This window comes from Punica granatum, chromosome 2, assembly GCF_007655135.1.
Source record: "Punica granatum isolate Tunisia-2019 chromosome 2, ASM765513v2, whole genome shotgun sequence".
Lineage (NCBI taxonomy): Eukaryota > Viridiplantae > Streptophyta > Magnoliopsida > Myrtales > Lythraceae > Punica > Punica granatum.
The window spans coordinates 39,084,340-39,106,586 of record NC_045128.1 but is presented as its reverse complement, the minus strand read 5'-3'; the positions used below and the strand labels follow the sequence as shown (position 1 = coordinate 39,106,586).

At 40.3% G+C, this 22,247-nt stretch overlaps 3 protein-coding genes and 3 pseudogenes across 3 annotated transcripts; 2 read left to right on the top strand and 4 right to left on the bottom strand.

Annotated features, from left to right (window-relative positions):
- Positions 1-3,288: 3,288 nt before the first annotated feature.
- LOC116195664 (ubiquitin-conjugating enzyme E2 variant 1D) lies at positions 3,289-6,126 on the bottom strand. Its single transcript, XM_031524961.1, has 4 exons — positions 5,936-6,126; positions 4,591-4,730; positions 3,991-4,116; positions 3,289-3,889 (listed from the first exon to the last, which is right to left on the bottom strand). The coding sequence occupies exons 1-4, from the start codon at positions 5,967-5,969 to the stop codon at positions 3,749-3,751; spliced, it is 441 nt and encodes a 146-aa protein (XP_031380821.1). The 5' UTR covers positions 5,970-6,126; the 3' UTR covers positions 3,289-3,748.
- Positions 6,127-6,920: 794 nt separating this feature from the next.
- Positions 6,921-9,566, bottom strand: LOC116195663 (ubiquitin-conjugating enzyme E2 variant 1D-like). The gene is made up of 4 exons (XM_031524960.1): positions 9,369-9,566; positions 8,129-8,268; positions 7,522-7,647; positions 6,921-7,326 (listed from the first exon to the last, which is right to left on the bottom strand). The coding sequence occupies exons 1-4, from the start codon at positions 9,400-9,402 to the stop codon at positions 7,186-7,188; spliced, it is 441 nt and encodes a 146-aa protein (XP_031380820.1). The 5' UTR covers positions 9,403-9,566; the 3' UTR covers positions 6,921-7,185.
- A 1,871-nt stretch (positions 9,567-11,437) lies between these two features.
- LOC116193981 lies at positions 11,438-12,252 on the bottom strand (annotated as a pseudogene).
- Positions 12,253-12,985: 733 nt separating this feature from the next.
- On the top strand, positions 12,986-13,834 carry LOC116193980. Its single transcript, XM_031522718.1, has one exon. It carries the CDS (start codon positions 12,986-12,988, stop codon positions 13,832-13,834), a length of 849 nt encoding a protein of 282 aa, XP_031378578.1.
- Positions 13,835-16,022: 2,188 nt separating this feature from the next.
- LOC116193979 lies at positions 16,023-17,024 on the bottom strand (annotated as a pseudogene).
- Positions 17,025-18,238: 1,214 nt separating this feature from the next.
- Positions 18,239-19,201, top strand: LOC116195662 (annotated as a pseudogene).
- Positions 19,202-22,247: the final 3,046 nt, after the last annotated feature.

The window sequence follows — 22,247 nt, the reverse complement described above, 5'->3', positions numbered from 1 at the left end:
ATTAGGTCAGATGGGAGGCGACCCTAACCCATAAATCCTGACATTTATTATTAGCATGTGGAGGTACATCTATCTAGACAATGGCAAATGATGCCATGAAAGCAATTTATGTTAGGCCATACATGTAGGTCTTTCTTTGCCACTCCTTTTGTAAAGTAGTCCAAAAATTCCCATGCACGAGTCCTTAATTAATTAAAGTCAATCATGCTGACAATTCAAACTGCTTGAATACCATGAAACATATTATTAAATTGGATTTGCTCTGATTTTGCTTATTTGAGAAGGGAGGGACAGCCGATCCTATTTAAGAAGTAATTTTTTTTGGGTAAGTGACAAAATTTCATTAATCACCAAAATATGCACATCATATACTCAACTCTAACGTCAGTTACCCAGGATGCCTAATCATTAGGCAAACAGGCAACCTACCCACAAGAATATAGATAACTAAAGCCCCTCAGTGCAGGTCTAAACGACGTGCCAATACATAATGTATAATCCTTAAAGGAACATTGGGAAGAGTCAATATTCTTGCCCTCACATCAGCAAGGATTTGCTGCACAACTGTTGAAACAAACAGAGCCTTCTTCGTATAAAATCTTGCATTACGCTCATTCCATATCCAATATACGACACGAGTCCACAACAGCTTCAAGTAAATAGTGTCTATCTTCTTGCCTTTGAGAGAGGATATCAACTGCAACTCTGAATCCCAATCTATCTGAGCTCTTTGTATTCCAATCCGAGCTAGAAGACTCTTCCAAATTGCTTGGGTACCAGGGCAAGCAAAAAATGAATGATCGCGAGTCTCTAAGCATCCACTGCAATATTCACATTCTGGGACCGACAGCTCAGCTTTCCATTTAACCAACCCATCTTTTGTGCTTAATCTATCAAGCACGCATAACCAACTAGTGAAGGATGATCGGGGAGTGTGCCCCTCAAACCAAACAGCTCCTATCCATTCAACTTTCTGCCCTCTTGGTCTAAGACAACTTCAAAAACTGGAAGTAGTATATTGCCCCGACTTGTGAAGTGTCCAGACAACATCATCACTTGCTGCAAACTCCACTTGTGCAGTAATGGCATGGATAAAGACGGCCTGAGGATCAGAGCTTCTAGGCCAATTCCATTCTCCGTCAGCTAATACAGAACTGACTTTAATTAAGAAGTAATTAATAAGCTGAAGGGGGTAAAGGGGAAGGCGAACATGGTGGAAAAAACCAAAGACAGATGGGCTCAAATTGTGGGGATGAACATAGTGTGCGCCAGCTCCAAATCACGTGCTTACCCCCCCAATCCAAGATGGAGACCCTTCCCTATCTTTTATTTCGTATCTCATTATGTGCGCACCTCATAAGTTCAAAATCGCGAAACAACGTCTCTCGCATTTTTTTTCACTTAAAAAATATAATGATATAATATGTACAGTACTTGATAGCCATTTCTCGTAATTCTATGAATATATCCTGTGAATTTTTTCTTCGAATGGGTAAGTGAGAGCGGGACTCGAACCAGCGCTGATCATCGCGTTGGATGTATGCGAGCAAGAGAACCTATATTCTAGGCAAGTGACAATGTATCTGCAAGATGGATATGATCAACTTGCTCGTAAGTGTACTAACGAAAATACTTGATTGATTGCACTCTTTTTCAGATAGAGACTTGTATTTCCTCAATTGTATAGAGCCCCGTCCCCAAGGCTATTCTACACATATAAAAAAATATTATTTTTACTATCAATAATTTTTTTTATTTTTATTTACATACTAAAAACTAAAATGACAAACCTTTATCGATTTGTTACATGACCACATGATACTATCGTTGAATATTAGACTTTCTCCAAGGCCACATCCCGGGCCGATCCTTATTACCTTTTTAATTTTTTATTGCTATTTTTTAACATTAATTTTAGAATATTTTGTAGTAATAATACTTATAGTTTATATTGCGTAATAGATTTGTGAAGAAAAGGGGCAGAAATTCTTACTCTTTCTCTAAGTGAATGCAGGGAAACGATAATAAGATATAATAGGTTTAGATGCATTTGATTTTGATCTCTCTCACAGTGTAACTCGAGAGATCACGGTGGATTGATGCAAGGGCAGCAATTGGTTGGAAGCTTTGTTTCTGCGACGTTTCCATATCAAGAAATCCATGATTCTAATTACCTCATATTCACGTTGATCGTACGATGTAAGTGACCGTACGAGAGCACGTGAATTATAACCATGGATTTCATATATTTTGGCACGTACTAAACACACACCAGGAAGAACACAGCAAAAAAAAAAAAAATGAAAGGGAAGCACACATATCATGGAAACATGGGGAGGAATATAAAGCTTATTTCACTCGATACCTTCATGATTGTACTGTACTACACAATGTATGTATGTATGTAATGTATATACCCATCAATGCATGTAGTACAGTGGGCGTCGAACTGTGAGCCATACATTAAATCAAACAATTTTGGTTTCAGAATCAGAATCACTCCCGAAGTGGGCCGAAAGGAAACTGAGGGAGAGCAGAGACAAAACAACAAAATGGTACAGAGCGGCCTCTGCCCCCACGTCCCTGCAAGTTGCAACCCAGACCAGACCCCTCCACCTGAGATTTTTTTTATTTTTTAATTTGGTTTCATCAGACCAACCTAACCCTAAACTGTCAACTAATCCTATTCCTCATCCAAAAATAGAAAACACAGTGAGTGACTGAGAATGTTTCCTCTCTTCTTCCCCAGCTGAAACATCGCCTTTGACATGTTCATTTCATGAAACGAAGTTAAAGCACGATCGTATGCAATGACCAAGTTTCATCGGAGTAATGATGCTTATAAGGGTCGGAGATACACGAGGACAAGTCTCTCCCAGGAAGTTGCATATGCCCCTTCGCAATAGGTTTTAGAGAACAAACAAGCCAGAGAGCAAACCATCTTTACCGAGCTCTAGGAAAGAAGAAGAGGTGCGTGCACACTACAGGTAATGGACCCTCTTTCATTAACAAATGATTCTGAGAATGTTGAGGTCCAAACATAAAGAGCCAGCAAAGTAAGGGGCCATCTTATCCTGAATTTCCATTTCTCTGACGGGGGACCATATGACATGAATATACAGAAACAGGAACGCGGGGAAAATAAGCCTTGAAAGGTTCAAATTTTCGCCGACATGTTCAGCAAAACAAGTTCAAATTGACACAGCTATGGAACATCCAATTCAAGAGCTTCAATTTGAGAAGAAGAGATGGATGTCTAAATTGCATAAACGAACAGCGAAAACTGAGTATGTCAAAGAGATCCAATACGTCTGCCATAAGCTCTGAATCCTTAAACTGAAAAATCTCTTCAAAACCGATATCTCCCAATACCCACTTCCTATTTTGAGATTACTCTCGACTAGATTTACAACTTATCATGAAAGCATGTTTGAACGTAGTGCCACTACAACACAAAGACAGAAGGAATGAAAAGAGAATTTTAGAACACCTAAAAGAGATGATGAATTCTTAGAAGCAGACACACCAAGATAATATCCCAGTAATCCAACGTCTGTTGTTAATCAGAGTTTTAACAAGACAATGACGATTATAATATGAAGGTGGTGATGGCAAGAAATTGGAGGAGCTTTTTCCAAGGCATTCCTCCCTATGGTTCTTGAAACTTCAGCAACGTCATGTCATCACAGACTATATATTGCATATGCAAACACGAACCTCCACATCTATACTAATATTTCTTGGGAAGCTAGAAGTACGTGCCTTCTGGAGGTTGAACCAGTTTTCGGTTATGCGGAGCTGCCATCTCCTTCTTCAGCTGAGTCAATATATCCTCCATGGTGTACTCTCTCTGCCAATTTGCCAGAAGCCCAAATTTCTTTGGCTCCACCTTATGTCAAAGAAGGCTTTCGTCAAATCTTCACCAAACATACTGATACTGGGGGAGGAGTATCATTTAAGATCAAGATGAAAACAATGCAAGTGATTTACCACTCCAGTTTCATGATTGACGCAAGTCATGTTGATCCTTGAATGGAATCGAACACTGGGAGGCTTTTCGGGATAATCTTTGTCACAGAACAACTTCAATTGGTAGATACGACCTTCATGGACAGTCTATCAATGAAAGCAGAAAGAATATGGTTAATAGCCAGGAACAACACCACAGAATATGACTGTTAGATATGATGCAATGCCATGGGAACAGAGCGGAACAATATAAATACTGGATTGTGGTATTTGATTGTCTCACTATTTATTCGTACCAAGTGGGCCAAAATATGAACAGTACGTAGAAACAAACTTTGCAACCGATTCGCATAGGAAGCAGTTCACACAACAACAACAACCCATAGACATCAATTTTAGTACTCAAAGCTAATGGACGTACAAGATAAAACTTGCTGTCCCTGTACAAGATAAAACTTGCTGTTCCTCTCCCAATAAGAAATGACAACAGGTCATTCATGTTCGCTAAGATTTCATTTGACAAAATATACTGCATCTTTCAAGTCAATGAGAAACTGTTATAGTCAATTGTCAACTTTTTCCGCCTGTTTCAGTTACTAGTCATGAGGGAAAGGGACTAACGTTGTGAGGACCAATGATAGTGCCTGTCCAAGATCGCATGTAAATGTCATCGCCATCGTCCATCCCATAGCTGACGGTCCCATCCCCAATGCCCTTTTCCCCACGTTCAAGTTCCTCCAATAATCTGAAATTCCGAGGTACTGCAAAGATCATACATAAGTAAAAACCAATTACACTCTGGGAGATATCAAGGAGCAGGATTTTGTGTACTGGTGTAGACACCAAAAGCAATACCAAATATAATCATATCTTTTTTGTAAGTTCAATATCTTAGACAAATAGGCAAACAATAATGCAGCTATGACACGAGATGAAGGAATGCCATCAAGGTGCTGGACAAAAAATTAGAAAATTTCTGTTGTAAATGGAACTAAAGTCATAACTTTTTAAGTGCCTAATTAACCAAAGGAAACCAAGAAACATATTCGGAATTTCAATGGACAAACGAAGAAGTTCTTCATTTGCTTTCATCTATGTCACATGAAGTTGAATAGTTGTGTCCTGTTATTGCCTTCCACCATATGCCCAAACAGAACCTTCTCACAGTCTGATGGATTACACTCTTCAACATCAAATGACTTTGTTCATAGAATCATGATCAGATAAAGGAGGTTTACATTTTCCAGATCATCAACATATAAAAATCACATGGGAGAACCTCGAGACTCTCATTTAGCACATACGGTCCACCATGAAGCGAATCATGCGTTAGAATTCAGGACAAGAAATTAGTCAAACATACGTAGCAAACACTCGCTCAGCAAATGCAATTGGGAAAAGTAATTCGAATACGGTGCAAACAGAACACTGAGAAGGAAGCAAGGCAAAACCAATAACTTTTTCCTCTAGTTTATCCATTTTATTTCACTCAAAACCGACAACTATTCTTCCAACTGTATGTCCCCGGCCCCGAGTATGTAAGCATCAAATCATCAATAGGAAAAGATTAAGCAATTATGAACATCAGCCGCTTCTTAAGGGCCCCAAACTTCAGCTACACTCAGTATCACCAAACAAAAACCAAGAACTAGCTGTCATATAAAAGCTGCTCCTTGTATTAGCAACACATCAACTGCAGAGCTGAATAGTAAGAACACATCAACTTATTCATGAAAATACTAGCAAGATTTGCACGAAATACGGCCCAGGCAGAGGGGGTCTTGAAATTCCAATATGCCCTACGGCCCTTCACTCAATTAGAAGGCAATCCATCGAGGTTCCACCATCAACAGGCAAAAGGAGCTAATCAAAGCGCGCCCGCCATACCAACTGAACAAAAGATCGAGAAAGAGACAAGAAATCGGATAGAAATGCGAGGCAGGATGGCAAGGATCGAGAGACTAACCGACGACACTCGATCCTCCTGAGCCCAGCGTCATGATGACGGATTAAATTGGCCGATATTGGTTATCGTGGAGATCTAAGTCGAACACAGAGAGATTAGAAGGGGGGGCGGGCGCGGTGGGGTTTGTTGGAGAAGGGTCAGAGAGAAGAATCTGCGGAAAGCAAGACGAGGAGGGTTGTGCTTCTTCGGGAAGAATAATAATAATAAAGAAGAAACGTCTAATCTAAAAAAGAAAAAGAAATAAGAAAAGAATTTTTTCTTTTTTGGTTGCTTAAGTAGAAAGAGAAGCTTGGAGCAAAGCCGTAGTGGAGATACGATCATTTATTCATTTTAATTAATTGAACGCATTATTGCAAATTTATGTCAGTCCAAAATGCATTTGACATTTCATGATAAGGCTAAATCCATGATGGAATGAGATTCATAATTAATTAATTGAACACAATATTGTAAATATATTCCGGTCCAAAATGCATTTGATATTTCATAATCGGAGCTAAATCGATATTGAATTAGAATTAATCTCATTTAATAGATTGAAAATAATTGTATCTCACCGGGAAAAATAGACGGGATTGCATTTTTGAAAAGAATAGCAAGGTGGAATCCTTTTTAGTTGAGCCCATTATCCCATTTTATTTATATGTTGCTCTTCGCTGAACTTACAACAAGATAGTGGAGGAAATCGGAACTTATTCCATCGTGCGCTCTGCGGCCATAACGGAACCCGTCGGTTGACTTAACTGTACTCATCCATCCACTCAGAATATGAATGACTAATCAGATATGTCAAATTTATGGCACAAGCTGGTCCCAGTTCTATTTATCATTTTACGCTTCAAAAATGTCAGCTCAGGACTTCTTCGGGTTACCGACATGTTAATTACTTCGGCCATCCGCAGTCAGTACACGATCACAATCCCATCGTCCTTCGCGGTCTCCTCTGATTGCTCGCAGTAACATGTTAGTAGTGAACTGAAAAGGGTAGGCTCAACCAATCATCAATAGCACACAGACGAAATCCCGTTATCAAACTGTCATTTCCCGTACACACAGTTTCCCAAGAGAAGGTGAAAGAGAACAAACAGCAATGGAAGCAAAGAAATAGGAGAAATCCTTTTAAGGGCAACCCCGTTTCATGTCCTCCACAACGTAATAGGAACAGGCGCAGAATGTCAAGCTATATATTCCATATATTTGCGTGCTGCAAATGGACCCTCATATCTTCTATACTACGAGGCTGTCGGAAGCTAGAAGTAGGTGCCTTCCGGGGGCTGGACCAGTTTTCGGTTGTGTGGGGCCGCCATCTCCTTCTTCAGCTGGGTCAGTATATCCTCCATTGTGTACTCCCTCTGCCAATTAGCGAGAAGCCCAAATTTCTTTGGCTCCACCTTGAGCATATCAAAACCTCATCAGATCTCAGAAAGAGATAATCTTATGCATTCCTTAGAAAGAAATCGTGATTAAATTGTCACAGGAACAATCGAGTTATGGCAGCATAAGCAACAGAACCAGGAGCAAATTCAGTCATGACATGTCAAATAAACACGAGATAGACAGAAAAAAAAAAAGACGGTTTAACTTACCACTCCAGTTTCGTGATTAACACAAGTCATGTTGATGCGCGAATGGAAACGAACACTGGGAGGCTTCTCAGGGTAATCTTTGTCACAGAACAACTTCAACTGGTATATGCGGCCTTCATGGACAGACTAACGGCGAAAAAGAAAACAAATTATTGCAACAATAAGCAACCTGCACCAGTAGAGAGTGTAAAGTACACTACAACATTTTGCAATATTATCAAAATGAGGTGGTCAATAGCGGTATGTTTAATTTAAGTTGAATTACTCAAAGTTAGCTGAAGTATGAAACAAGGATTTCTATCTCTGTACTGTGTAAATTTAAAAATTATAGGTGCATCTTTTAAGTTATATGTAGGCCTAACCACCTCATACTGGACAAAAAATATAAGAATAAGTTCATAATTACACCTGCCTCACTAAAAAGCTGTATCGTCATTTAGGATTTATAGCGATAGATTTCTGAATCATCTGAAATACATGGTCGCGGTAAATAAAAATGTACTTTCATGATTCATAATCTAACCAGAATTTAGTAAATTCAAGAAACACCAAATAACCAGAAACTATAAACTCATTCAAAAATTAATGACGAGTGAAAGAAACTCACATTGTGAGGACCGATAATAGTGCCTGTCCAAGAACGCATGTAAATGTCATCTCCATCATCCATTCCGTAGCTGACAGTGCCATCTCCAATGCCCTTCTCCCCACGTTCAAGCTCCTCTAGCAATCTGAAATTTCGAGGGACTGCATGTATATTCATTATGTCAGTTACTTAAAGTTTTGCCATGCTAGATAATAAAAGGTACTGCCATCCATGCCACCTCGATGGTACAGGTAGTAGTCCCCCAGTCGAGTGCCTAATGCATTTCATGAATTACGGATTCCCTGATTTATCAACACATAGTAGTTGCAGAATAAAGGAAAATATCGGAGGCATATTCTATCAATCATCAACAAGGTACAAGCTCAGGACCCTAAAGATAATGATGACAACCCTTTTATGCGAAAAGATCCCTGTTGGCATTTTATTTAGAAGTTGACTTCTTTGGCAGGGTATTGAAAGAAAATCTCAGGGAACATAAAGCATTGCAGATATGTGTAGTATACTTGCAAAGGTTAGGGAAGGTGACCTCATGTTAGGAGACTCAGTCTTCTTATTTTCATTGCCGGAATTGATAAACAACAAACTTAGCTCCCATATTATATGTGAACACAATGAACACTCATGCTGAACAAGGACAGGCAAAGCATACTATTAGAAAAAGAATGTGGATAAACCCTCACTGTTTCACAACTATCACAGGCATATCCTGCCAAGCATGCACATTCTAATAAAATTTCTCAACTATGCTTAACATCATCAAGGCTTATTAACTAACGGAAGGCCTGCACGATGCGAAGAAGGCAGTCCGCAGCAAGTCAGACGAGTAAAAGAGCGCATAAAATCAACTTAAAGAATGCCTAGTATCGTGAATCCTGAACAACCCGAAGGCAGTGGTCATGAACTCTTCATAGCAAGCTCACCGCTAAGATAATAACACACGAGCTGATGATAATGCAATAATTGCATTTCAGAGATTAGTTTAAGCGTCGGAGCTAGAGAACGTCAGCCATCTACACGAAACAGAAGGAACACGTGCACATTTTCGAGAAACAAGGCAACAGATCCTTCAGCCATTGACAATAGGCGGAAGAAGTCGAAATCTCAGCATCAAGGAGCACAATAAGCAAATCAAAGCTCAGCATCGTAACGAATTGTGATACAATCGAGAGGAGAACAGCAGATCGGAGATAAACTAGACGCGAGAACATAATTGAGGATTGGCGAGGAGCCGGAGACTCACCGACGACGCCCGATCCTCCTGAGCCCAGCGTCATTGAGGAGTGAAAGCCACTGATGAGTCCGGCGGAGATCTAATCGGATTATCGCAGGAGAGAGACTTGAGAAGGATCTGTTGGCGTTGAGGGAATCAAGCAAATGGCGATGGAGGCCGAAGCAGAAGGTGGAGAGGGGAATAAAGATGAAAATGCGAGGGCAAGAATGGGGTCGCATATAGGAAAAAGAATATTATTTTATTACATTAATAAAAAAATAAGATGAATGCATATATATTTCTTCTTTTTTTCCAGATAAAAAAATGCTAAAGAAATTAAGACAACGTATAATAAAATGGAATTTTCGGAATAAAGGGAAATTGTTTTGTTCTTTTTAATTGCCTATGGGTTTTCCTTTGGTAATAATTGCTTATTGGTTAACCACCAAAAAAAAAGCATAAATCATATGCATTTTATCATTTTAGAGTGAATATTTATTAATTGTAAAGCAACATGCAAATTATGGTTTTTGTTTCCCGTCTAGCGTATCCTTATTATCCTATCAATTTAATGAAGTTTTATGACGTAGCAATGATAGTGTACACGTGGCAAGACAAAAGTTGATCCAGTGGTTGCAGAAGTGGATTCAGAGTTGTACAACGATATATCACGAATTGTACGGATTGTTCACCGTTATAAAATTCCCGATTTTCTCTATTAGAGCATCGATCAAGGATGGAGTGTTCAGATTCTTCATACATATAGAGAAGAAAATGTGTGCGCTTATCGACTTGCATGGTGATCTCTCGAGCTCTCTTGTGGGATTCACCATTTTCACTATCCAACGATAGTCTCTGGAATCTTCTCCTCGACGATATTATTGGGGTTGACATGCCCAGCGATTGTGTAACTTCATTTCAATTTAGACTTCGGCTCCCTAGTTAGCCAAAAATAGCTGATCAAGAGAGTCCATAACCCAATCCACATTCTTTTCCTTTTATAATTCCTTTTCTTTTGTTTTTTAATTCAAAATGGTAGGGACGTCGCCGACGGCCACCAAGGGGATCCCTCCCAGCCCTCACCTTGCTTTCCTTTCTTTTTCTTTTTTTGTCGCATGGGAAACGTCAATGCCATATTAGAAAAATATATTAAAATCGATAAAAAAAATAGCTTCCAGTATATTAGGCATGATATGTGAATTAAAATTATAATTCATTACACAATTAAAAATATTCAAGCTAAAATCGATCTCCAAAGATGAAAATATGGCGAAGGCCATCCGGGCGTTCCTCGCGATTAATCCAAGCATCACAACAAAATCCGCAAATGACTTTGCGGAAACCTCATCTAGTTGGATCGCTCTGTTGATGGAATTCTCTGATCGATAATGTCATTTTCTTGGGCTTGTAGGACCAAGATATATGGTTTAAGAAACGACTTTTTGGCCCAATTTAGATCTCGTTTGCAAAATATTTTCCGCTATAGACTTCTCCACAAACTAGTTTTCATAATAGACTTATATTATTCTTTTATTTATTTATATACCTCAAATCATTTTGATTTGTTTTTAGTTAAGTCCTTAGCCCAATAAGAAATAATCAACACTATTCTTCTTTCTATTTATATTTTCCAAAATATTTTGATTTGTCTGGTTTAATTCCTTGACCCAAAAAAAGATAGGTAAAAAAATAAGATATCATCGAATGGGTCCTCCGTGAGAGAAATTATTTGTAGAGGTTGCAGTGATGCACTAATCAAAGTTGGAACAGAGATTTAAGGGATGTGAGTTGAGGATCAATTCTACTTTAATTCAGGGTTTAGCCAAAAAAGTTTTGGTTAAATTGGTCTCCTATTAATGGACAGGAAATTCGTCGTGTGAGCTAAAATGGCCGACATGACTAAACTTAGCAAGGAGATACAAAGGGTGTAGCAGTCTCCCCTCACAACTAAAATATTACGGGGTACAATTTTCGTGATGAGAGCAATACTATTCATACCTTTTATTAGTTATAGGAATTTTAAAACCTTAGCAAGCAATGCTCTCCCTCTGGTGAGCTCATCAGCAACTACCCGAAAGAGTTCGAAAACGAAAGAGAAATTATTGATCGGACATATAGCTTCTGAGTACGGTCGGAAGAGTTGGATTGGTAACACTGTAACCGCCGTCAACTACCAAGTTCACCCCATTGACATACTTGGACTCATCGCTCGCCAGATACAGCGCTGCGTCTGCGACATCCTCTGGCTCAAGCACAGTCCCTTTCAGGACCGCCGCCATCGACGCCACTTCCACCACCCTCTTCCTCTCCATCCCCGTACATTTCATGTTCAAAGGGGTCGCCATCATGAACGGCGACACGTAGTTGACCCTTATACCGTTCTGCCCCAGCTCCACGCTCAGGTTCTTGGCCAGCCCTACCACAGCGTGCTTCGAGGTCGTGTAAGGGTAGGAGAGATTGCCGGAAGTTACGGAATACACGCTCGCCGTGAAGAGGATGCACCCTCTCCTCGCCGGGATCATCGCCCTGGCAGCGTGTTTGGCCCCAGATAAGCGCCAAAGACATTCACATCCATGACCCTCTTGAAGTTTTCGCCATCCGACATCACAATATCAGGACTCCTGTTGCCCTAGATGCCGGCATTGTTGAACATGATGTCAAGCTTCCTGTACCTAGAGATAGCCGTGTCCACAACATTTTGCACATCGGGCTCTTGGGTCACATCACAGTGGACGTAAGAGAGATTGTCCTGATCAGAGCCGAGCTCCTCGCAGAGGGCCAGCCCGAGGGTGTCCTGAATGTCTGCGATGATAACCTTAGCATCGTGCCTGATAAAGAGTCTCCCAGTGCTCTCACCAACGCCGCTAGCACCTCCAGTTATAATGGCAACCTTACCTTCTAGCCTAACAGCATACACGCAACAACAACACCGTTAGCGGTTTATTAGGACCGACTGGAATTTCTGAAAGATGAGATAAGAGAGTTTAAGAATTATGACCTCTTGCAGCCGATGGGAATGGCCCAAGAACTACTTATTCTGATGGATTGCTGATGGAGAGGAACGAGATAAGAGAATGATTGAAGGACTTCTGCTGCAGTTTCGCGTTTCTATAGTTCTGTCTAAGCCGTGAAGTGGGCCTCGTTCGTCCCGTCTCATCCAATCCGACTGATATACATCAACAATCAGTCCTGTCCTCAAATTTCACCTAAAAGACATACATTATCATTTTTCTGACATGGGAGCCCTCATGCAAATAGTTCCAATTTTCGGAGTCACATCAGGTCGAATGCGCTACCTCAGATGCATTATACAGTTCCAAGCAAAAAAAGATGCATTCAACCATTACTTAAAGAGGTCGGTATTACGGGATATATTCTCGATATATTCATATTCTCCTGTGATTTACATTTGCTTCCTTGTATATAGCAGTATATTATGGGATTGTAATATTCGGAATTAATTACTTGTAATATTTAGCCTACTCTCCTTGTATTTCTCAAGTTGTATGGCTATATGTACAGAGACTCCACATCAATGAAATTGAACACAATTACTCACAGAAATCTCAGTGTTCTTCATGGTATCAGAGCAAAATTTGCTTGATCAAATTATCGTCGACATTAGATTTTTGTTCACTGATCGCTCAATGGCTGCCAACAACTCATCTCCCTACACCGTGTCCTCCTCTGATAGGCCAGGAAATCAATTGATCTCTTGCACTCTCAATGGCGAGAATTACCTCACCTGGTTGAAGCTCATGTGGACAGCGTTGATTGCGAAGAACAAGATAGCCTTCGTGAATGGGACCATCCAGAAGCCAAATGAAGGAGACGCCAATTACCAGCAGTGGGTTACCTGTAATTCCATGGTAGTGGCGTGGCTATCCAACTCAGTTGATCAGGAGCTCCAGCCCAGTGTTGCATGCATTCAAAATGCCAAGACTCTGTGGGATGACCTCAAGGAAAGGTTTTCCCAAGGTAATGAAACAAGGGTTTATGAACTCAAGTCTCAAATTTGTCTTACAAAGCAGGAAGGGCTATTCGTCTCCAAATATTACTCTGTGTTAAAAGGATTGTGGGATGAGCTCGAAAATTTTCTTGAGCTCACTCAGTGCACTTGCGAAACTGCTACATCGGGTGCATCACAGAGGGAGAAGGAGAAATCTTACCAATTTCTCATGGGACTCAATCCCGAATTGAATACGGTACGGTCTAATATTCTCAGTATGGAACCATTTCCCTCCCTTAACAAAATATATTCGATGGTCATACATGAGGAAAGGCAGAAAATCGTGTCCTGTGTGAACAAGCCGAGAGCGGATGCAGCCGCCTTCTATGTGAAGGAAGAGAGGGCCCACTCTGAGATCCGTTCAAGTGGCCGCCTGTTCTGCGACCACTGCCAGCAAGTTGGCCATGTCCTCAACACCTGTTGGAAGCTCCACGGGAAACCTGTAAATTGGGTGGCTAAAGGAAAAGGGAAGCAATTAGGGTTCTAGTAGATGAAGAAGGGTGTAAACGACAATCATGGGCTGTTCAACAAAGCGGGCAATAAGGCCCAAGCCCATGTTGTTCAAACCAGTGGACTCTCGGCCCAGCGGACAGGGAAGCCCAATTCATTGTCAGAACTCTCACCGGCCCAATTTGACCAATTCCAGAAGTTCCTGAATATGATTGGGAATAATGATGAGACCGTCGACCCTCTCGTTGGTAATAATTTCGTTCCAATTGATCCAAATGTTAATTGGATTATTGATACAGGAGCCTCGCATCACATGACGGGCTGGGCTAATCTATTATCTAAGCCCAAAAGATCCATTCAGAATTTTTGGGTCACAATCCCTAACGGGCAATCCGTTCAAGCGGCACAAATTGGAGATATACATATTTCGGATAATTTCATTTTAAATGAAGTTTTGTTGATTCCGTCCTTCCAATGCAATTTAATCTCAGTTGCCTAATTATCGTCTGATTTGAATTGCCGAGTGATATTTCTCATTGACATGTGCTTGATACAGGACCTAGCCACGAGGAAGACGTTTGGAGTGGGTGAATGGTCTGGGGGGCTTATTATTTGAGGCGCGTGTCTTCATCGGCTTTTGCTTCACCGGTTACTCATGACGACAGTGACTTATGGCACAAGTGATTGGGACACCCATCCAAAGGTGTTATTTTCAAGGGACTTGCGTATGATTCAGATAAAGTTAAGAGTAAAGTTTGTGACATTTGCCATAGGGCAAAACAGACTCAATCTCCGTTTCCCATTAGTATCAATAAAGCAAGTCATTTATTTCAGTTGGTTCACTGTGACTTATGGGGTCCATATCGAGTTAAATCGATTACTGGTGCTTATTATTTCCTGACAGTAGTTGATGATTTCAGTCGAGCAGTATGGCTTTACCCATTACGTGATAAATTCGAAGCAAAACAGAAGTTAATTGGTTTTTGTAACTTATTGAAGAACCAATTTGACAAATTTGTCAAAATTATTCGAAGCGATAATGGCTTAGAATTTCTTTCCAGAGAACTACAGGATTACTTCCTTCAGAGTGGAATAATTCACCAGACATCTTGCTCGGACACACCGCAACAGAACGGACGAGTAGAAAGAAAACATCGCCACATTCTCAACGTGGCCAGATCACTCCTTTTTCAAGCTGGACTTTCTCCTCGCTTTTGGGGCGAATGTGTTTCTATAGCGGCATATTTAATCAATCTCACATCGACATCGACATTATCTGGTAAATCTCCCTATGAAGTATTGTTCGATAAGACGCTAGATTATTCCCATCTCAGGGTATTTGGTTCACTATGCTACGCACATCATCGGCCTCAAAATAGAGATAAGTTTGGGGAACGTTCGCGTAAATGCATTTTCGTAGGATACCCGTATGGAAAAAGAGGATGGCGTCTTTATGATGTCCGATCTCACGAGATATTCATTTCTAGAGACTTACAATTCTATGAGGATATTTTTCCTTTGTGTCAAGAAAATCGGACGTCAATCGATCTCAATTCAAGGGACACCCCCTTATTCTTGGTTCAGTCATATCAGGGAGAGGGGGAGAATAATTCTGGGGCAGTTGTTTCTCATGGACCAGAGTTCTGCGAGCAGCCCAATTCAGCTAGACGGGCTGAACCCTCTGCAGCAGCGGATAACGGGCCAGATAGTCACGGCCCAAAAATCCGCTAGCAGCCCGTTCCAGTGATACGGGCTGAATTGCCTCCAGCAGTGGACAACAGCCCGGAAAGTACCGGCCCACAAAGTCCACTACAACCCATTTCAACTCCTAACCTGCGAGAAATTCCTGATCGTCTTTTTCCTGGAAGAAAAACATCAGAGATAGCGACTTTTCTCCCCCAAATTGCAAAAAACATTTCGTCCAGGGAACTTGAAGTTTCATCGGCTTTAGGGAAATCATCGTCACAGTCTCTCCCAACTAGGGAAATCCCGTAATCCGCCCGTTTATCTGAAGGATTTCGTGCGTAACACAGTTGTTATTCACCCCCCCCCCCCCCCCCCCCCCCCCCCCCCCCCCCCCCCCCCCCCCCCCCCCCCGGTTCGGTTTCGGCTCACAGGCCACACCCGTCCCGGACATGCCAAGACATCTCAAGTTGTGAAAGAAGAAACAGAGTATATGAATTTTTTTCTTTAGGAGTTTCGCCGAAAGAAATAGACACACAGAGTTCATCTCAACTGATCTCTGATTGAATTATTTGTTATAGTTCGTGTGGGAAGACATAATTTACTTTTTGGTTCTGAGCGAGGACGTGTGCCAATTACCCACTTTCCCTTCTTGTTCATAACTCCCTCATTGTTGCCTCAAATGTTGGATTAGTAACACTGAACCCGCCATCGACCACTAGATTTAGACCGCTGACATACTTAGACTCGTTGCTCGCCAGGTACAGCCACCGACTCTGCTATGTCCTTCACTTCCAGCACTGCTCCTTTCAGGATTCCGGCCTCAGATGTCAGTTCCTCGAATCTCTTCTTCTCCATCCCGAGTGCTCTCGGCGCCAGTGGGGTCACCACCGCGTATGGTGAGATGCAGTTGACCCAGATTCCGTGCTGCCCCAGCTCCACGCTCAGGTTCTTGGCTAGTCCTACCACGGCGTTCTTCGAGGTCATGTACGCATATGAGAGGTTGTTGGAAGTCATGGAGAACACGCTCGCTGTGAAGAGGATGCATTCTCGGATCTGCATCTAGATCATTGCCCTTGCAGCATGCTTGTCTCCAAGATATGTCCCCGAAGACGTTCACATCCATGACCTTCTTGAAATTCTCGACGTCCGATGCTGCAATATTCGAGTCCACGCTACCCCGAATGCCAGCTTTGTTGAAGAGCTTTCCATACCTGTGGAACATGCTCAAAACTTGAAATCATGATATGAGCCTAGCAGGGATTGAAATCTTAATAATATCAGGCATACAGTTGGTTATCGGTAGGAAGTAGCTGTCTCCACGGCATGTTGGACATCACCCCCCTGGGGGTCACGTTACAGTGGACATAGGAGACTGTTTCTTCGAAACCAAGCTCTTGACATAATGCCAGGCCTAGGGAGTCCTGAATATCCGCAATGACAACCTTTGCACCGTGACTTATGTTCAATCTTGTTGTCCTCTCTCCGATGCCGCTAGCGCCGCCTGTAATAACTGCCACCTTACCCTGTACCCTATGAGAAAGTCATCATATATCTAGAGAACTAGCTAGAAAATGTGAAAAAAATTTACCGGCACCCGCATATGGTATATGCTTTTTCTGTGAGCACTACTTGATATTCACAGCTCAATGGGCTCCGACTAACTCATATGTGAGGTATGTCAATCCATGATAGGTAAAACTATGACCAAGCGGCTCTTCCCCCTCTCCCTCTCTCTCTCTCTCCCCAGCATCGTACATAATTAATCTTGTATGTCACTCGCAAGTGTGCACATAAACATTCTCAAATCGAGAAAGATAAGCACCCAAATTGTAGATTTCTCCATTCACAAAACTTGAATTTAAAATTTTTTCTTAAGTGAAATAAGAGTTAAACCATTTGAATAAATTCATTTTAGTATACATATGCTTTATATATATATATATATATCTGTCATTTACGAATTTTATTTTTTGGTAAAATTGCCGCAAGCTCATTCGCCCAAAAAAAAAACAAATTTGCCGCAAGCTCCAAGCTGTGGTGGGTTTGTCCTATCTATACGTCCCATATTTTCGTCGGCCCAAACTTGAGCCACATGCATTTGGAAAAATCGAGAGGGTAGTTTGAGGACGAGATTGAGCTTAGAACATTCCAAAGGAGAATAATTTTTTTTGGGTGAATCCAAAGGACAATAATTTCTTTTGTCCAGTATAGACGTGAGTCATACGAAGCGTACGGTTAATTTGAAATTATCTGCCCTCTTCACATGTAATGTATTATATTGGAAATAAATAATTTCACTATTATTCTTTGATTTATTTCCGTAAGTTATCTCCTTCCAATTGGATGGCAATTAGTAATACTATCAAAATATTACTATGCCCTATATATGAAAGCTCTCACGCAATATTTTCCATAGTAATTGAACTCTCACTAACTCAGTCGAGGTGGATTGGCATATTAAGAAGTAAAACTATCCCAACATGAATTTTTTGTATTCACAAGAACTCGAACCCGAGATCTTACTTAAGCGGAGTAAGTATCGAACCACTTGAACCAATTCGCGTTGGTAAACCTACGGTAACTTTAGTATTGTTTATTATCAGCACATGGGAAAAAATTATCTATTCAGTGAAAAAAGTCAACCTTTGCTTATTCGTTCGTCCTGTTGGACTATAAATATACATATGCAACATGCTGAAGCAAAATAAATCCACTAAAGCACCACTCTTTTCTGTCGCAGGTACATACGTATTGTATCTTGCTAGAAGATATGAGCATGGCTTCTTCACAAACAGCATACAGAAGGTATATTTTGCGCATCATTTTGTTTCATTTATTAGATGGACATTCGATATAATTCACTTTATCTCGAGTTTGTGTGCATCAGACTGGAAGGTAAGGTGGTAATCATCACCGGTGGGTCAAGTGGCATTGGTGCTAGCACGGCCAGCTCGTTCAAGGAGCATGGTGCATTTGCGGTGATTGCTGACATCCGCGATGAATTAGGGCATGCCCTTGTTAACAAGCTCGGTGAGAGGGCCTCATACGTCCACCGTGACGTGTCGAATGAGGACAATGTCGCCGGCCTCACGGATGCGACTGTAGCCAAGCACGGGAAACTTGACGTGTGGACAACAATGCTGGGGTCATTGACAAGCCTTGGGGCAGCATCCTGGAATCGACCAAGGCCAACATGGACCGGGTCATCGGGGTCAACCTCTATGGGGCATGCTTTGGGGCCAAGCACGCAATGAGGGTCATGGTCCCTAGGCATGGCGGCTGCATACTGTTCATCGCCAGTTCCTGCACAGCGATCTCCGGATTCGCAAGCCACCCTTACACGGCCTCAAAATGTGCCATCGTGAGCCTGGCTAGGAGCTTGGCGGCTGAGATGGGACAGCATGGCGGCGAGCGATGAGGCTAACTTCGTGAGCGGGCTCAACACCTTGGTGGATTGAGGGTTCAGCGTGGTCAAACCTTCCATGATGATGGCTTCCGCTAGTGTTCTTAAACATTGAAGCTATGGACAATCATTAATTCTGTTGCTTCCACATTTTAGTGATACAATTTATTTTTCCTTTATTTTTTTATAATTAAGGGGAATTCTTAGGTCCAGATGCTAAATAATCAACCAGGACCTCCTCATAGGAAATGTTTTTGTACTTGGAGAATAACATTTCGTATAAATACGAAATATACATGCAGTTGATACTGAAAATGTACAGGCAGTCGACTGACTCGAAGAATATTGTTTCGTACTTAGAGAATGTTTCGTACTTGTACAAAATGTTATTCTCCAAGTACGAAACAATTTATACGGTGATCCCGATTAAATATTTAGCTGTTGGACCCAAGAATTACCCTATAATTAATCATGTGCGTGTGGATTGTGGAATAATCACCAACTTGTGGAGATCATTATAATATCGGCATGTTTGGTAGTGGAGAATGGAATTGACGGTGAATCAATCATGAATAAGAATAGATGAGAAAAGGAATTGAAGGAGAATAAAATCGGTTAATTCCATTGTTTGGTAGTATGAAATGCGTTATAAGGAATTAAGATGGAATTATAAGGATCTAACTTATATGTAGTGGAGAAGAACTGGGATGGTTTGAGGCTACTATTTTACGGCTTGATACACTCGACTCGAGTCTCCGTTGCCCACATTGGGATTTTTGAATTTTTCTATTTATTAATCAAGTAACATGCATCACCGAAAAAGACCTGATAGATTTCAACTAATAATAATCTATCTATATATATATATATAAGTAAAATTTACTTGATAATACATGAGTAATAAATGCATTTAATAATTTAAATATTATCAATGTAAAGATTATTTCTAAAATTGATTTTAAAATTAATATAGATTCAGAGCTCACAAAAAAAAATATTCAGAAAAATAAATGCAAAAAATGATATAAAATAATTTCCATTTTAAAGTAATTTATTAAGCGCGTGTATATATATATATAAGAAGTAAAATATTAACATATGAAATCATGAATTTAAAAAATATTATAAGAACTGTACGAAAAAAAATTAGTATATTTAAAATTAAATGGCATATATGAAATATATATGTGTGTGTGTGCGAGCGCGCATTACATTGGCATTAAATAAGTGTGTAATATATAATAAATAAAATTATTAGTAAAACTATCACTAGATGATATAAGTTTTGTTGAAAATAATTAGATGAGTCTATACAAGATTTCCAAAAGAAATTATTTTAGATATTAAATTTACGAAATTATGCTCACAAATAATATAAAAGTTTAACTTTGACTGTAAAGACATCACAAAATATTATTTTACAAAATTGTCACTACATAATTTAAAACAAGTCTTAACTTATTAGAGATTATTATTCAAAATATGATGTTAATAATTTAAAATTTTTATTGTTCATAAGAAGTAAGTTTATCCTTACAATGTTAATCTATATCATTCAAATCCCGTGCAACGCATGGGACCGAAGACTAATAAAATTAATAAGAATAATAATAATAATAATAATAATAATAATATGCGTATGCGGATTCACCAGACACATGCTTTTTTTTTATGTGTCCCTGGTTGACGCTAATTTACTTCAGTAATATATAATCGATGTGTTGGTCCATTATGGCTTGATTAATTCGAGTGTTCGTTCCCATATTACAATTTCAGTTCTTCATTACTAGCTGAGAATAATTCTAAGAAAGCATCTATGGAGTGATTACTTCCTTATCCCATTTCAAAATGATCGATGCTTATTGCATACGAGGATGACAATACATGCATTACTAAGAAGATATATTTAGATTTTTAGCTCGTTTACTTATTTCGTGCTTTGTAAGATATGGACGGTCATATTCATACTTTCTTAGATAATCAACTTCATCATTAGAATTAACTAGGTCTTCCATAAATTATTTTATAAATTGAAATATCATCTTATCTAATAAATTTCTATCTACTCACCGCATTTGGGTGCCCAGAAGACCATCATTTGGGTGAACTGGTGCTGGTGTTTTCGTCACTGATGACAAAGTTTCGGTCGAGCTTTACCTATTTTTCTTTGTTTTGCAGATGCTTGAATCTGCTAGAAAGAGTGACGCCGCAGTTTGTTGATTGATGTTTCATAGATGCTGACCAGAGCTGTAACGCTGTCCGGTTAGCTCTAGGAAAGCAATTCTTATGAAGCTCTGAACTGATCTACTGATTGTTGAATTGAATCCGATGCTGGGTTTTCTTTTCGGGGCGTTATAATATCAAAGATAACACCGGAGTCAGGATGGTACATGCCCCATCCGCATTGTTGCCCATGTCTTTCCTGGAAAGTTATTGGAAGCCAAGCCAGTGAGTTATAGCTCCCATTATTTGCAATGAACTAGTTCACGGTGTGAGTTTAGATGAAATTTTTTTGCAAGAGTCAGTATAACGGGTATTCTTTCCCGACCGGTTTCAGATAGCAGCAATTTTTTAAGCATGTTCATGTTTATGGCTGCAAATTACTGAGCATCAATTAAGAGCAGTCCTATGAATGTTGAAATTTCGAATGATATCTTCTGGAACACTGGATGATTTGTGACTTGTTTGCTATCAAAGACTGCTATTCCTTAATTTTCATGAGACCGTCTCCGTAATTAACCCTGAAGTCTGTCCGGCTAAAAATTTTTACCCATCGGATGATTTAAGCTGCGAGCCAAAATATGTAGTGCCCACTTCATATATTTATGTTGATATATCCTTTCAAGTTCACCAGCTTTGATGATTTTGTCTTCTCCAAACAAGCTTCTTACAATTCCAAATTCGAAGATTTGATGAATTAATGCTACGTCGTCATTGGTTAACTGTCAATGTCATTCGTTTCTGTGGATATTGCGGGACGAAGAAGGCGCGCGTATGCTTTCACCTCCGAACTTCTAGAGATATTCATTCAAAGATGCTAGATATGGGGAAGAAAGAGTTAACGGCAAGCTGGTGCAATCTGAATACGGATGGAGCGGCAGAAGGGAACCCAGGAAAGGCAGGAGCTAGAGGACTCATAAGGGATGAACACGGCAAGTGGCTAGGGGGATTTGCTCAGAATATTGGAATAACTACTTCTGTTCTAGCTGAGCTTTGGGCGGTTAAGACTGGGCTTGAATTGGCGTGGGATCTTGAAGTGCGGAAGTTGATACTCGAAGTAGACTCAGAGGTGGTTTACCATCTCCTTCAATCGAATAGGGACCAGCCCGTCGGCTATGGGCCGCTTCTTAGAGACATTTGT